At 38.3% G+C, this 15,061-nt stretch overlaps 1 protein-coding gene across 2 annotated transcripts in view; it reads right to left on the reverse strand.

Moving 5' to 3' along the window:
* LOC124291078 overlaps positions 1-15,061 on the reverse strand; it is a 72,446-nt gene that overhangs the window by 5,302 nt on the left and 52,083 nt on the right. Inside the window, exons 2-3 of one of the 2 annotated variants that reach the window (XM_046727986.1) lie at positions 10,401-10,408; positions 6,981-7,181 (exon numbers count right to left, since the gene is read on the reverse strand). The exons of the other annotated variant lie outside the window; for it this stretch is intronic. Coding sequence (XP_046583942.1) covers positions 6,981-7,173 — 193 coding nt within the window. The 5' untranslated portion in view covers positions 7,174-7,181; positions 10,401-10,408. The remainder of the gene's footprint in view (positions 1-6,980; positions 7,182-10,400; positions 10,409-15,061) is intronic. 2 annotated transcript variants of the gene reach the window in all.

A 15,061-nucleotide genomic window follows, 5' to 3' on the forward strand; every position in this document is an offset into this window, starting at 1 on the left:
TTGATAATATATGGATATCTGGTCATTTTCCCTCATCATGGCGAAATGGTATTATCATTCCTTTCCCTAAACCGGGTCGGGATCATTCTGATCCCTCTAACTACCGACCAATATCACTTACTAGCTGTGTTTGCAAAACTATGGAACGTATGTTTAATAATCGTTTAGTTTGGTACCTGGAAACCAACAACCTCATCACTAACATTCAATGTGGTTTCCGCAAAAATCGAAGTACCATTGATCATTTGGTACGTTTAGAATGTTTTATTAAAAATTCCATCTTAAATAAACAGCATGCTGTATCAATTTTCTTCGACCTTGAAAAGGCATATGATACGACATGGAAGTATGGAATTCTAAAAGATCTCCATGACTTTGGCTTGAGGGGTCGTTTACCCCAATTTATATCTCAGTTTTTAGAAGACAGACAATTTCAAGTCCGAGTGGGCTCTACCCTGTCTGACCATTACAATCAAGATCAGGGTGTCCCACAAGAAAGCATTTTGTCTGTTACCTTGTTTAGCGTAAACAGTCAACAGTTTATCAAAGGTTTTAAATGATTCGATTGGTGGATCACTTTTTGTGGATGATTTTAATATTTCTTGTCGTGGTAAAAACATGAATACTATTGAAAGGCAGTTGCAGTTGTGTTTAAATAAGATTCATAAATGGTGTCTTGAAAATGGTTTTAAATTTTCAAAAGCCAAGATCAACTGCATTCATTTTTGCAGAAAATAAAAGCCACATAAGGACCCAGATTTAGTACTGGATGGAGCTCCTATCAAAGTTGTGAAAGAGGCCAAGTTTCTTGGTATTGTTTTTGATCAACACTTGACCTTTCTACTGCACATAAAACAGTTAAAGACTAAATACCCGAAGGCACTGGATTTACTAAAGGTAGTTTCAAATTCCAAATGGGGAGTGGATCAGAAGACCCTCCTCCAACTGTACAGATAACTTGATTAGAGCTCCATCGTAAATGGCGGAGCCTGCAAAAGCCACCACCAAGGTCTAAGACTTTGTCTTGGATCTTTTAGAACTTCTCCTGTTAACAGTCTCTACGTCGAGGCAGATGAGCCATCTCTTACACAACATCGTATATAATTATCACTACAATATATTACAAAACTATACTCTAACGAATCAAACCATGCATATAACTGCGTCTTCAATCCCATGTACGAGGATTTATACAACAAGAAATCTTCTCTTGTTCTGCCTCTTGGGCTCAGAGTTAAACCATTCATTACTGTTGCTGGCATTAAGCTGGAAAATATATCTCCTTCCCGTCTTCTTTATTCTCCTCCTTGGCAGCTGGTGAAGCCACAAGTCGACCTAACACTGACAACATTTAAAAAATCAGAAACTAATGAATTACAATATAAGCAAGAATTAAGTCAATTAAAAACTAAATATAATACTTACAAATCCTTATTTACAGATAGGTCCAAGGATGTTGGCGCGGTTGCATGTGCCACTGCCATTGGATCCAGAACAATATCTTCTAGAATACCTGATAACAGCTCTATTTTTACAGCAGAAGCAAACGATATATTTAAGAGACATCCTAAACACAAACAATATATAATCTTTTCTGACTCTCTTTCTTGCCTTCAGGCTATCAAAAATCTATCTTGCAACCATCCACTTTTAATTGAAATAATCGAATTATATAATGATCTTGCTACTGGCCAATGCGACATCGTCCTCTGTTGGCTAGGATTGGAGCCTACATCCGTGATCTGATGCAGAAGAAGTGGGACCCCCAGGCAGGTATCAATAGATTACATGAAATAAAACCTTATATTGGTTACACCTACTTGGGTTGTCAGTCCAGATTTGAGGAGGTCATTATACGACGATGTCGCATTGACCATACGCGTTATACTCATAAATACGTGTTAAAAGGTGAAGATCCTCCGTTTTGTATCCCTTGTGATGAGAGAACCACGGTCAAGCATGTCCTGCTTGACTGTGTTGAATTCTCCATCGTAAGGGATAAATATTTCAATGTAAAAACAGTCAAGGATCTTTTTACAAATGTTAATTTTCATTTAATCATTGGTTTTTTAAAAGAGATTGATTTATTTAATGAATTCTGATTAATGTGCTTTGTAAATAGCTATATATGAAAGATTGCTAGTTTAGATTAGTAACTTAGATTGTTAGTGGCTGTACCCTCAAAGGGGGTTAGAGTATTGTAAAATTATTGTCCTCCTGAGAGGGTACGTAAGTCCCAAAAACTTTCAAAGTAAAATATAAATTTACCACATTTTAAAAGTAGTATTTTGGTTATTTTAACTGTTGGCTAAAATTTCCTCCAATCGCCAGCGGCTGAAGGGATGATGTAAATCCAGCTTGGGTCCATGCAGGTAGCAAAGTAATGTAAGTCCCAATGGTTCCTAGTATGGTGATCTACCTTCAGTTTTTGGCGATCTATAGCCCGTGTTTTAGACTGTATTGTCTTCTTTACTTGAACTATTTTAGCTTTGCTCGCTAGTTTTATATTATATCTGTGATTTTCTAGTATTTTTACTGTCCATCGTAGACAGGTTTTAATCTTCAAAATGTTTTCACTTTTTATTGTATAAATTGTTTTCGTCATGATACGGCTGAGATAGTGCCGATGTGACGTTAAATATTAACTCACTCACCCACTCACTCACTCCTTCATATTGTATGACTTTTCTTTTATATTGCATATATAACATTCCTGAATATATTATAACGTTCCTTTATAAAGTATGTTTAACATTCCTGAATATAGGTTGTTTAGCATTCCTGAATATAGTATATGTATAACATTTCTAAAATCATATTTCTTTCTGTTGTCTCAGCAAGCTACATATTTAGTCCTTGCAGGTGAAAGGAAAGCAAGTTTAAACAGCGTGTGTATGCCTTCCAAACAATATCGTGTTTATTATCGTCCCCAGAAGCCTATAGAGCATAGGATTGAGTAGGCGCTGCATGGCCTGTGGTATAATCGATGCACCTGAGCATCTCAGCCGGGAAACCCAATGACGAAGGTACACAAGACGAAGAGGCACACAGTGGAGCGTTGTTGTGTAATACTATGGGGGAAAATATGTTGCAACAAATGGCATGGATACGTGTATGAACAGATACGATAGTTCAGCGAATCGCTACATGTTCGCTTTTTTTCAACACGACTGACTATCAATAAGAAGGCTGCCCAGTTGAATCGTGGGAATTCGTGGGATATGTGGTTATAGTCAACAACCATGCTATTCTCTACAACCAAGTTAGATTTTTTTAAACCCTGCAGATATGTACAACCTGTATTATATTCTGCGAAATCTAATTTAGTCTCAGGTCTTTGCTGGGTAATTAGAAGTGGGTAATTCAAGGCGATACACGCTATGTGTTCCTTAAATGCATCTTTCAATATGTGATGTTTCTGAGAAGTTGAAATTTAAACATCTCGACTGAGTTAGGGATAGTCACGGCATGTCTTATGTCACATTTAACAGTGCTCGGGGGACGCCCGAATTGGGCTTCAGACATTGAACCCATATGAGGAATCGAACCGGGTCTTCGTCGGAACGAGCGAACGTTTCTTGCACAAGGCTACCGTACACCTTCTATGAAGACAGACAGACAGACAGACAGACACAGTGAGTCTGACTGAGGATGTAAATATATAAACGGAGACTAGTAAGTTAACTGAAGGAAGTTAGTTGCACAAGGTGCACAGCGGACACACGTAGAACTAACAGAAGAAACATATTTTTATTTACGCTGAACATGATTGAACTACATTGACCAATTCACAAAAGAGTCCAAATAAGGGTTTGATTCATCTCAGGTGCTAGTGATGTATCATTCACCGCCGCAGCACGATTTTATATCAAAGTAGTTTCAGTTATGTAGTAAATCGTGCAGTATTTTTCAAATAAATATTTATCATTTTTTTCTGAAATGCATATATCCATACATTCGCTGTGGAAAAGGTCTGCTCCTTAAATGCAAGTAAATGTCGATAAGAAAATTCCGTACTTCAAATCACAACTTGTTCGTTCAGACTGGCCGCTGGCAAAACATGACAAAAGAATGACTTAAAGTTTGTAAATTATGTGATTCACTTTCAGCTGGAGGTGAGTTTCACTATATTTACAAAAGCGAAGCTCTTCTCCTACACAGAAGCAGATTTATATTTTGTAGACGTGTAGCACACAAAAGGATATGAGGCATTTGTCCCGATTTATAACCTGACAGAACCTTGTGTGTTTAGGGGAGAGCCCTCGTATCTCATGCACTCATTTGAAGGGTACACCTTGTCTTGTATTGACATAGCTGAGTCTCACATTATGTAAAGTGGAATCTGTCAATAATAAACTGGCCTAGGAACGACTCATTTGTCAGGATTATAAAGCAGTCCGGATTAGTCATATCACAATACATTTCGCCCGTCACGCCGAAGACTCCTCAACGTTGCAGCCTTCTGCATTGCCCGGAGTTTCAGAAGGGCTGTATTCTTGATAGCACACCCATATACTCAGGGGGCGGTGGGGTAGTTTAGTGGTTAAAGCCTTGGCTCGTCACGCTGAAGACCCGGGTTCGATTCCCCACATGGGTACAATGTGTGAAACCCATTTCTGGTGCCCCCCGCCGTGATATTGCTGGAATATTGCTAAAAGCGGCGTAAAACCATACTCACTCACTTAAATTCTCAATTCTTTATTCGCAGAGTGTATGTAGACCATCGGCCCATAATACAAATATTACATGTTTGCAGCCATATATGATTGGCGGTGCCTCTCAGCATAGTAGACAGACATTGCTATATTTCTGATAACAAAGGTATTGTTGGAGGTCATTAATATATTGTAGTTTGACAAAGAAGGGTATGTGTAAAACTTGGCAGGAATATATAGTGTGCGCAAAGAACTGTATGCAGTACACACTAAAAGGAAATGATACTCGTTTTCTATATATCCATTGTCGCACATGTTACATAACCTGTGATGTCTTGGTTTATTTGTGTATCTACCTGTCTCAATATTTAATTGATGGGAACCACAGCGAAACTGTGCGAGTGCAATGCGAAATTTACTAACGTTAATAACACTTAGATATGGTTCCATAGATAGATGACACTTGAAAAGAGAACATGGATAAGTTTTAGAACTTGATGATAACGAGTTATGCCATTCTTGATGGTATATATATGCTGAGCCGTGATAATAAATTCAGACAGGAAGGAATTTAAGCTGCTAATAAACTTAATACATTTCGGCAGGATTGTCTAATATCTCTATATAGATATTTTGCCTATCTGTAATTTGTATATTTCGTTACGAAACATCTCCGATTGCAAACTGTCAAGACGTGATTGTTATTCAGCCTTACGTCGTGAAAGGAATTTTCAAGATTTGCATTTTCACAGAATGATGTTGGATAAACACTGCCGTTGTATCATATCTGAAATGAAAATTGTCGCACTATGGAATCCTAGAAAGGACATTGTCGCGTTGTATTGTCGAGATCTCGCCCTCTCAAAAAACAAGCAAAAAGAGGCCAAATTAACCAAAACAACCCGTCATTTCATCTGGATGAATAGAAAAATATTATTCCACGCGAGTCATACCAACAATGCGACATATGGCCGAAATTCCGCGACTTGTCGCATTATCCCACTGTAGCGTTAATTCATCAACGACTGTTATAAACAGGTGCGTCATGTAAGCCCGGAATTCTTGCTGAATATATTACAGCTCAATGTTTGTCTTTCATGTTTCTTAGTTGTAGAGGGAAGGTCTGGAGTGCACACCCCGCTCTCAGGAATTCAGGTCTTATTGAAGTATGGGAATCACGTGCACTTTTTTGAATATATTGCACAACCCTTGGTATTTACTCTCCACTCCATTTGCGATACACTCTATCTCTAAAATAACTCAACTAACCAATCTAGTTCATATACTGGTTGCTGATAAATAAAGGGCCAGCAAAACCATATTTTGAACATGTACCCAACAACTACTATAATTTCTTAAATACTGTGAATCATTTCACTTGGACAGTGATAAGATGATAAAGATATTCCCTGTTTTTGCTCTGCCAATCACTGTTTTCCCGTCCCGATTGCCCACTTGGGTACAATGTGTGAAGCTCATTTCTGGTGACACCCGCCGCGATATTGCTGGAATAATGTTAAAAGCGGCGTAAAACTAAACTCACTCACCCACACTAACTTGTATGAATCATCATTTGATCCACCAATGCTTCAACATCCAGTGGACAACAACTTGTAAGTTCCTGATAAAGGTCTCTGTGATCAACAACTCCTGGGTTGGAATCCATCTGAAAAACTCTCAGCTGTGACCTGAACGTTTGTCTGCTATCCTCTAATGTATTTTAACCGTCAAACATACAACTGCTATGAATTTCAGGACACTACTACAAGTATGCAAGACAATTTTGTGGGGTTTTTTTCTTTTTAGCTTGTTTGGCTTTTGAATCTATGTGACTGTATGAAATGATTTGTTGTCAGTTAAAATATTATCCCCTCACCTTTCAGTCAATAGGGATATCTCATACTGTCAAATGGCGTCCAACATTTCAACACAAAAGCAGATTTAATACAAAACGGCCGCTGAGTGATCTTTCAGAAGTAATTAATACATGTATAGTGATATTTGTGAAAAATATATTTTGCAAGTGTATTTTTACAGTTAAAAATAATTTTTGCCATAAATTTCTGAAAGAAAAATGAAATTTTGCAGAAATTTCTTCTGTAAAGAAGTGGTACATTCACGTCATTGCAAACAATGTAGTGCCACAAAGCTATACAAACTGTTATGTTCAATTCATAGACGAAACGATCAAACAGAAGGGGTATCAAACAACACACATAGCTAAGAAGATAAGGACGTTGGCGAGAGATTATCTCCTCTGAATATGCAACAAAGGCGGGGTTAATGTATTTGTTGTATGTGGCTGGATTGATATGCGGTACTTACCCTGCAGCGTGATTCCTGGATGAAGAAAGTCAATGCAGACTGTATTAGTACACAATCGCCAGAGTCCACTGTTGTTTGTTCCATCGTTGACCCAATACGGTGATGCGAAACCTATCAAATGAAACAGTCCGCCCAAAGGAATGAGGACTAGACACACTTTAACCCAAATAGATGTGCTTGACAGGTCAGCCATGGTTGTCTCTCCAGCCGGAATCTCGAGTCGCTGAGCTGTTGCGCAACAACCACACGACACTATTCAGTTTTACGAGCCATTCATTCAGCGCCGGGTGCTGTGGGGTGTGTGAGCCGCATTCAGTAAGTTTGAAAAAAATGACGTCAAACCATATTTTAACCAATGGCTAACACCCACTTTTCAATTTAAATATCTCCTAAATGTTCCGGTTGTTTGATTTGATTACATTGCAGAGTAGACTGACGCAGCAAACTTTCAATGTCCCAGTCGCGACCCATTTCGCAATGCAGTGTTGTACGAGACCAGGATAATCGTTTTTGTCGATTTTGCCATCATTCATCTCGCGGGATTGTTGAACATTCAACTGACTTGGTTGACACATGTCATCGTATCCCAATTGCGTAGATCGATGCTCATAATGTTGACCACTGGATTGTTTGATACAGACTCGATGGTTTACAAACTGCCCCAGTATAGCTGGAATATTGCTCACTCACTCACTCACCTTTCTGATGACACCAATCACATCATTCGTAACATTAACTATGAAAGTGTTCAGCGCTTATTTTCCCAGAACAACTTCCTTTACTTGCATAAACTAATCGCTAACTTGCAAAGTATATTAGGGATCTTCTTTTCCCGTGATTGACAAGATTCAAACACAAAAGGATGCTGATCTAGTTCAAATTCCCGCTTGCATCCAGGTTGGCTTTCCTGCCCAAGATTTGATAATCTCCAGGTGGTTTGTTAGGGGTGATGGTAAGTACGTTAATTCTATCCCTTATAAAAGTAGGTGGTTTGTTAGGGGTGAGAGTACGTACGTTACTCACACTACTTATAGAAGTAGGTGGTTTGTTGGTGGTGAGAGTAAGTACGTTAATTACACCCCTTATAGTATAGGGTGGTTTATTAGGGGTGAGTTTAGGTATGTTAATCACACCCCTTATAGAAGTAGGTGGTTTGTTAGGGGTGAGAGTAAGTACGTTAATTATATCCCTTAAAGAAGTAGGTTGTTTGTTAGGGGTGAGAGTAAGTCCGTTAATTATATCCCCTATAGAAGTAGGTGGTTTGTTAGAGGTGAGAGTAAGTACGTTAATTATATCCCTTATACAAGTTTGTGGTTTGTCAGGGGTGAGAGTACGTACGTTACTCACACTCCTTATAGAAGTAGGTGGTTTGTTGGTGGTGAGATTAAGTATCTTAATTATATCCCTTATAGGAGTTGGTGGTTTGTTAGGGGTGAGGTAAAAACGTTAATCACACTCCTTACAGAAGTAGGCGGTTTGTTAGGGGTGAGAGTAAGTACGTTAATCACACCCCTTACAGAAGTAGGTGGTTTGTTAGGGGTGAGAGTAAGTACGTTAATTACACCCCTTATAGTATAGGGTGGTTTATTAGGGGTGAGATTAGGTACGTTAATCACACCCCTTATAGAAGTAGGTGGTTTGTTAGGGGTGAGAGTAAGTACGTTAATTATATCCCTTAAAGAAGTAGGTTGTTTGTTAGGGGTGAGAGTAAGTCCGTTAATTATATCCCTCATAGAAGTTGGCGGTTTGTTAGGGGTGAGAGTGTGTTCGTTAATTATATCCCTTACAGAAGAAGGTGGTTTATTAGGGGTGAGAGTAAGTACGTTAATTGTATCCCTTATTCAAGTTGGTGGTTTGTTAGGGGTGAGAGTATGTACGTTAATCACACCCCTTACAGAAGTATGTGGTTTATTAGGGTGAGAGTAAGTACGTTAATTGTATCCCTTATACAAGTTGGTGGTTTCTTAGGGGTGAGAGTAAGTACGTCATCACACCCCTTATAGAAGTAGGTGGTTTGTTAGGGGTGAGAATAAGTACTTTATTTATATCACTTACAGAAGTATGCGGTTTGTTAGGGGTGAGAGTAGGTCCGTTAATTATATCCCTCATAGAAGTTGGTAGTTTGTTAGGGGTGAGAATGTGTTCGTTAATTATATCCCTTACAGAAGTAGGTGGTTTGTTAGGGGTGAGAGTATGTACGTTAATTATATCCCTTTTAGAAGAAGGTGGTTTGTTAGGGGTGAGAGTAAGTACGTTAATTATATCCCTTATGCAAGTTTGTGGTTTGTTAGGGGTGAGAGTATGTACGTTAAGCACACGCCTCATAGAATTAGGTGGTTTGTTTGGGGTGAGATTAGGTACGTTAATGATATCCCTTATAGAAGTAGGTGGTTTGTTAGGGGTGAGAGTAAGTACGTTAATTATATCCCTTATGCAAGTTAGTGGTTTGTTAGGTGTGAGTGTAAGTACGTAAAACACACCCCTTAGAGAAGTAGGTGGTTTGGTAGGGGTGAGAGTAAGTACGTTAATCACACCCCTTTTAGAAGTAGGTCGTTTGTTAGGGGTGAAATTAGGTACGTTAAAGGTCACATGCAACCAAAAAATCAAACATAAATAAAACACAATTATCACTTATTCATGACATATAATATACATTGCTGGTTATGAAAAAACATATAAACAAAATTATAAGCGTACAATCGCAAATCAAAAGTGCAATATTGTGTAGTTCGGTTTACTTCCCAAGAAACGAAGCAGCCGGGATACCGAACCCAGTCAGAGCGGGTGGATGTGCACTCAAGTGTAACGGCTGGTTCATTTGCAGATGCCCTCACGGCTTATTGTGTGTGTATATATAGAGATGTTGGGTTTTGTAAATACCTGCTCATTTTTTGTGTATAACATTTTGCAATCAACAGACATCATAACATGTCATGTGTTCAAGTATCACCCCTGCCTGTCTGTGTAATTACATAATGTGACAGAGACCGAACTCGGGCCATAAATCAATGCATTGTGTTTATGGTGTATAGCCTGATTGGTGTTAAGTTCAAATTGCATGTGGTCAGTGATAGCAGCTGTATATTGAATATTGTCATTAGCAGACAGGCAGGCAGACACACAGGTGTCAATAAAACAAGTCATTGAGTTTTGTCTGTGACAACGACATATCTATATCACAGTTAGAAATTCTGTCAATGCTAAATAATGATATTGCTTTTAAGTATCGAACTGAGAATTGACTCGGTAAGAAGAACGTGTGGTGAAATAGACACATGAAATTATATAAACAGTTAATTTACTGTCATAACATATAAAAAGCTCACGCCTGTGAGATATCAACAAAACATTAGAAAAATAGCTCACACCAAAGCCTTCACCGAGTATTCACCGGACAACCCGCTTCCAAGCTGCGCGAACCTACTTCACTGCGCACATGCTATGAGCGCAGCCCAGCTGTTGAAACCCGTTTTCCCCGGGAAAGTCTGGGGAAATTTAGTGAAACGTTTGAGCTCCGATTTCGCGCGTTTTTTTTCATCGCGTTATTTTTCAACTTTGTAAGTTGAATTTGCATTTTTGACGATTTGTTTCGGTAAGTCCATACCGAAAGGTATCAGAATCTGCAAAGTTGTGTTTTAACTTGCATGTGACCTTTAATGATATCCCTTATAGAAGGAGGTGGTTTGTTAGGGATGCCAGAAAGTCCGTTAATTGTATCCCTTATACAAGTTGGTGGTTTGTTAGGGGTGAGAGTAAATACGTCATCACACCCCTTAGAGAAGTAGGTGGTTTGTTAGGGGTGAGAGTAAGTACGTTATTTATATCCCTTTTAGAAGTAGGTGGTTTGTTTGGGGTTCGAGTAAGTACTTTATTTATATCCCTTACAGAAGTATGTGGTTTATTAGGGGTGAGAGTAATTAGCTTAATTATATCCCTTACAGAAGTAGGTGGTTTGTTAGGGGTGAGAGTATGTACGTTAATTGTATCCCTTATAGAAGTAGGTTGTGTGTTAGGGGTGATAGTAGGTACATGATCATATCCCTTACAGATGTGTTAAAACCACATTAAAATTGCATGGTTATTTTTTATTCATTTATTCATTAAATTAATGGTTATATATTGTACATCCCGATGTTTCTATGCGTCATGGTTTTTCATACAAAACACAATTGTTCTCTGTCACAGGTATGTTTGTGTTTTGTTGCGGTTTCTGTACCCTATGGTGGACATTTCCGACTGAACGTTCGTGAATAATTAAGTCAAAATGATGTAGAAAGCTTACAACTGATTGGCGCAAGATTTGACGCATGTTTATGGAGACTGCTTCCCTCCAGATTCACTTCACTCTCTATAGGGTGAAACCAGTGAAGGAAAAGAATAAAACTTGGCTTAACATTCTGCACCTCATCTCTCCGAGTATTTAGGCTGGCATTATTGACGATTCTCTTAAATAGGGAAAAGTATTGTATTGACGTCGGATAACAAACCTGGCCTTTGGGGCTACTGTCGAAAACATTAACCATAAGACTACTCCAAAATGTGTATTAGAAGACCTGTCATATGATGTCATTCCCATGTATGATTACTGTATGCACATTTCTGTTGATAAAACTGTGTTCTGAAGAACAGTCGCCTTTTGTTATGGCTTGTATTTTGTCAGCTATAGCTTCTTCCCGAAATAAAGGTGTTCACTAATCGTCGCCTGAGAACCAGAGTGTTCTATCTCACCAAAACTTGGTTTCGAGATACGGAGTCCCAAAGATTGAAGATTGTATGTGTAAAATGACTATTTCCCAAGGCAACTGTTTGGAACTTTGCATGTAGGTGCATGTTGTCATTCTGAAACTATAGAAGCATGATTTAATGATCCAAAATTTAGATTTAACCTATAAATAAGAAAATTGTGTTTGTAGATAGAACAAATATCTAAAATCAAACGCTGTTTTGTTCAGTTCCAAAGTGTCCTATACCCATAAAATACTGAAATAACTCCGAAAATGTACGTATATATCTTAATATTTTGAATTTTCTTATTTTAAAAAAGCAGAAATAAGACAAATGTTTAGGAAAATACCTTCAAACAAAACACTTTCAGTAATGCTATTTGTCTGATGTCCATGTATGAGTGCATAGGCTTCCAACCGACATGTAATTTTGCTATTTCAAACCAAAGGTATGCTGGTCATTGATATTTTATGGTGATTTCCTTTAATCATATGGGAATATATAAGAACTCGGTGAACAGGGAACATTTAGCAATCGTCAAACAATTATGAACACGAACTAGTGCAGCAAAGTTAAAATATTGATATTGAGAATCAAACTTAGATTGTAATATATAATTCAGACTGGATGTGCTGATTATCATCTTATTGATTAATTGGATGTAGCCATGTGTTTATGATAAGAGCATATCCCTAATAAATCAACATCAAATAATCTCTTAAAAGTTTCAAAACTTGGAACAGGTATAAAGTACTTTGCTGTATGGAACTAGAACAATGCACTCACTAAACACATCAGACACAAATAGATGTCATGGACCACTGTTGTATTGTTTAAGTAAAGACACTCAGTTTTGTGGTATCAAAAACAAACAATCTCTTAAACAACTTCAAAACTTGAAACAGGTTTAAAATACTTTACCATTGAGTTACAAGACATATCAGACATGTCCCTAAAGCATGAACATCAAACATGTTCTTGAATGAGTTAATCTTATGAGATCTGTTGAGGTTATGAATTTCAACATAGATCTGAGTTCTGCAGCTTTATCCTTGGGCATTTCATGTTTTGTGGAACAGGGTTTGACTGTCGGCCAGTTTTCAGCACAAGCTCCTCTAGGTGGAGACGACATCCTCCTCATATCCTGTTCTTGAGGACGCACTGAGACACGACTGAGTTCAGCAAGAATAGCACAAAGAGCACTTGCTATTTCATTGGTTCCTTTTCCTGCAAGTTTCTCAAGCCAAACTGCACAGTATGCAGTAGGTCCTATCGTACTATGTGCCGTAAGGTTGTACACAGCAAGTTTTCTGCGGTAAAAGAAGCTTGATATATTCGCTCTGGGGCAAGTAAAACGTTGTCGGGATCTTGAGGGCTAAATCAACTCTTCATGATCTGCAGGATTTGATTCATTTATGTGTTGAGTCAAAACTTCAACAATGTGAGAATCGTGAATTTCTGTTGTTTGGATTGATGGATCACATGCATTCTTGGTCTGATCAGAAGACACTGCATTGCCATCACTGCCCATATTAATGACCGGTTGTACCTTATAAACATTATCATTATCATCAGAATCATGATCTTCATGTTCTGTTACCAACGCTAGAACTTGATCCAGTTCAAGAATTTCAGACATGACCCAGTTTTGTATTCTCTATTGGCAATCAACAAATTTCTGTTCAATATAGTAATTAAAGTCCGCTTCACTGAAGGAATCGTCCAGACTCAGGCCAAAAAATGTCAGGGAATAGAAATAAGCAATGCTTAACAATTCAATGCAGTTATCAAATTTGAATTTGACTCCAAATGCTTCCAAATTGAAACAGCTCTTTGTCTTTTGAAATATTTCTGTTAAGTTGTTCGGACTGACATGAGTGAAGCTCACATTCAGATGTTCCAGGTTTTCACATGCTTTGATGATGATAAAATCCTCATACCATAGATATTTGCAGTGTTCATCATTTAACAGTTCAAGGTTGGGCAAACTCCAAGAGTAGAAATCCAAGAGTAGAAACGTTCATCTCTCTTATGTTTAACCATCATAGTTTTCCAGCTTGAAGAAATCCTGTTATGAAAATATAATAAGTGACGGACACTGGGCCTTCAACTTCCGTAAAAGGTATCTGCAAATACCAAAAGTAATGGGACCGAGAGAGAAGACCATGCAGCTGTTTAAATATTAATTTCAGGCCATAGAATTCTGTGTCTTTCCAAATATTTTGTGAATTCAGGATAAGATGATGCAGATATTGGCACACATTCAATAGTAATTCTTTGAAAGGTACATAGCTTAGAATGTCAATGATGATTTCCTCAGGTAACCTTGGTAACATTTCACTGCATCAGGAACACTGAAAAGATGAAAATGTGATATTGAAAAACGTTCTATGTCCAACAAACATAGTAGGAAAACATGACATACTCTTAGAACCAGAGTATTCTATCTCCATGTTAAACTTCAATAGTGCCTTTACTCCACAATTATCAATTGTTACATTTCAAATTAATATATTGGGATGTCAAGGGTTAATTATCACTTATTGCACACTTTCATCCATTCGAGAAAACAAGAGTTACAATAAAAAAAGTGACAATTTCCATGTGACATCCGACGAAAGTTCAGGTCCACATTGTCGTATTTCGAAGTCATGTGACCAAATCGACCGTTTTGATTAGTTAGGGGAGTGAGTGAGTGAGTTTAGTTTTACGCCGCACTCAGCAATATTCCAGCTATATGGCGGCGGTCTGTAAATAATCGAGTCTGGACCTGACAATCCAGTGATCAACAGCATGAGCATCGATCTGCGCAATTGGGAACCGATGACATGTGTCAACCAAGTCAGCGAAACTGACCACCCGATCCCGTTAGTCGCCTCTTACGACAAGATAGTCACCTTTTTATGGCAAGCACATGGGTTGCTGAAGACCTATTCTAGCCCGGATCTTCACGGGTCGATTAGTTAGGGGACATAGAACAGTATGGAACTGAAAACCTTTTTAATTTGTGGAGATAGAACTGATGTTAATTGTCTGAAAACCACTTTCTAAGCTAGATATAATGAAACATATATCTGTCGAAGCCGGGTTGGCTCTAATCCTATTTTACAAATCCAGCAATTAACCGAAATCTGTTCGTTCTGTACGATTGAGTGAGTTTAGTTTTACCCCGCTTTTGCAATATTTAAGAAACGGGCTTCATACATTGTGACCATGTGGGGAATCGAACCCGGGTCTTCGACGTGACAAGCGAGCGCCTTAACCACTAGGCTCATGCTCATGATCTGTTCACAGTTGTACAATCGACTCTGCTTTAAGCAGAAATTTCTTATGACTGTGGAAAGGGTTTTGTCGCA

Source organism: Haliotis rubra, unplaced genomic scaffold (assembly GCF_003918875.1).
Source record: "Haliotis rubra isolate DU_JTF1 unplaced genomic scaffold, ASM391887v1 Scf480, whole genome shotgun sequence".
NCBI classification, from domain to species: Eukaryota; Metazoa; Mollusca; class Gastropoda; order Lepetellida; family Haliotidae; genus Haliotis; species Haliotis rubra.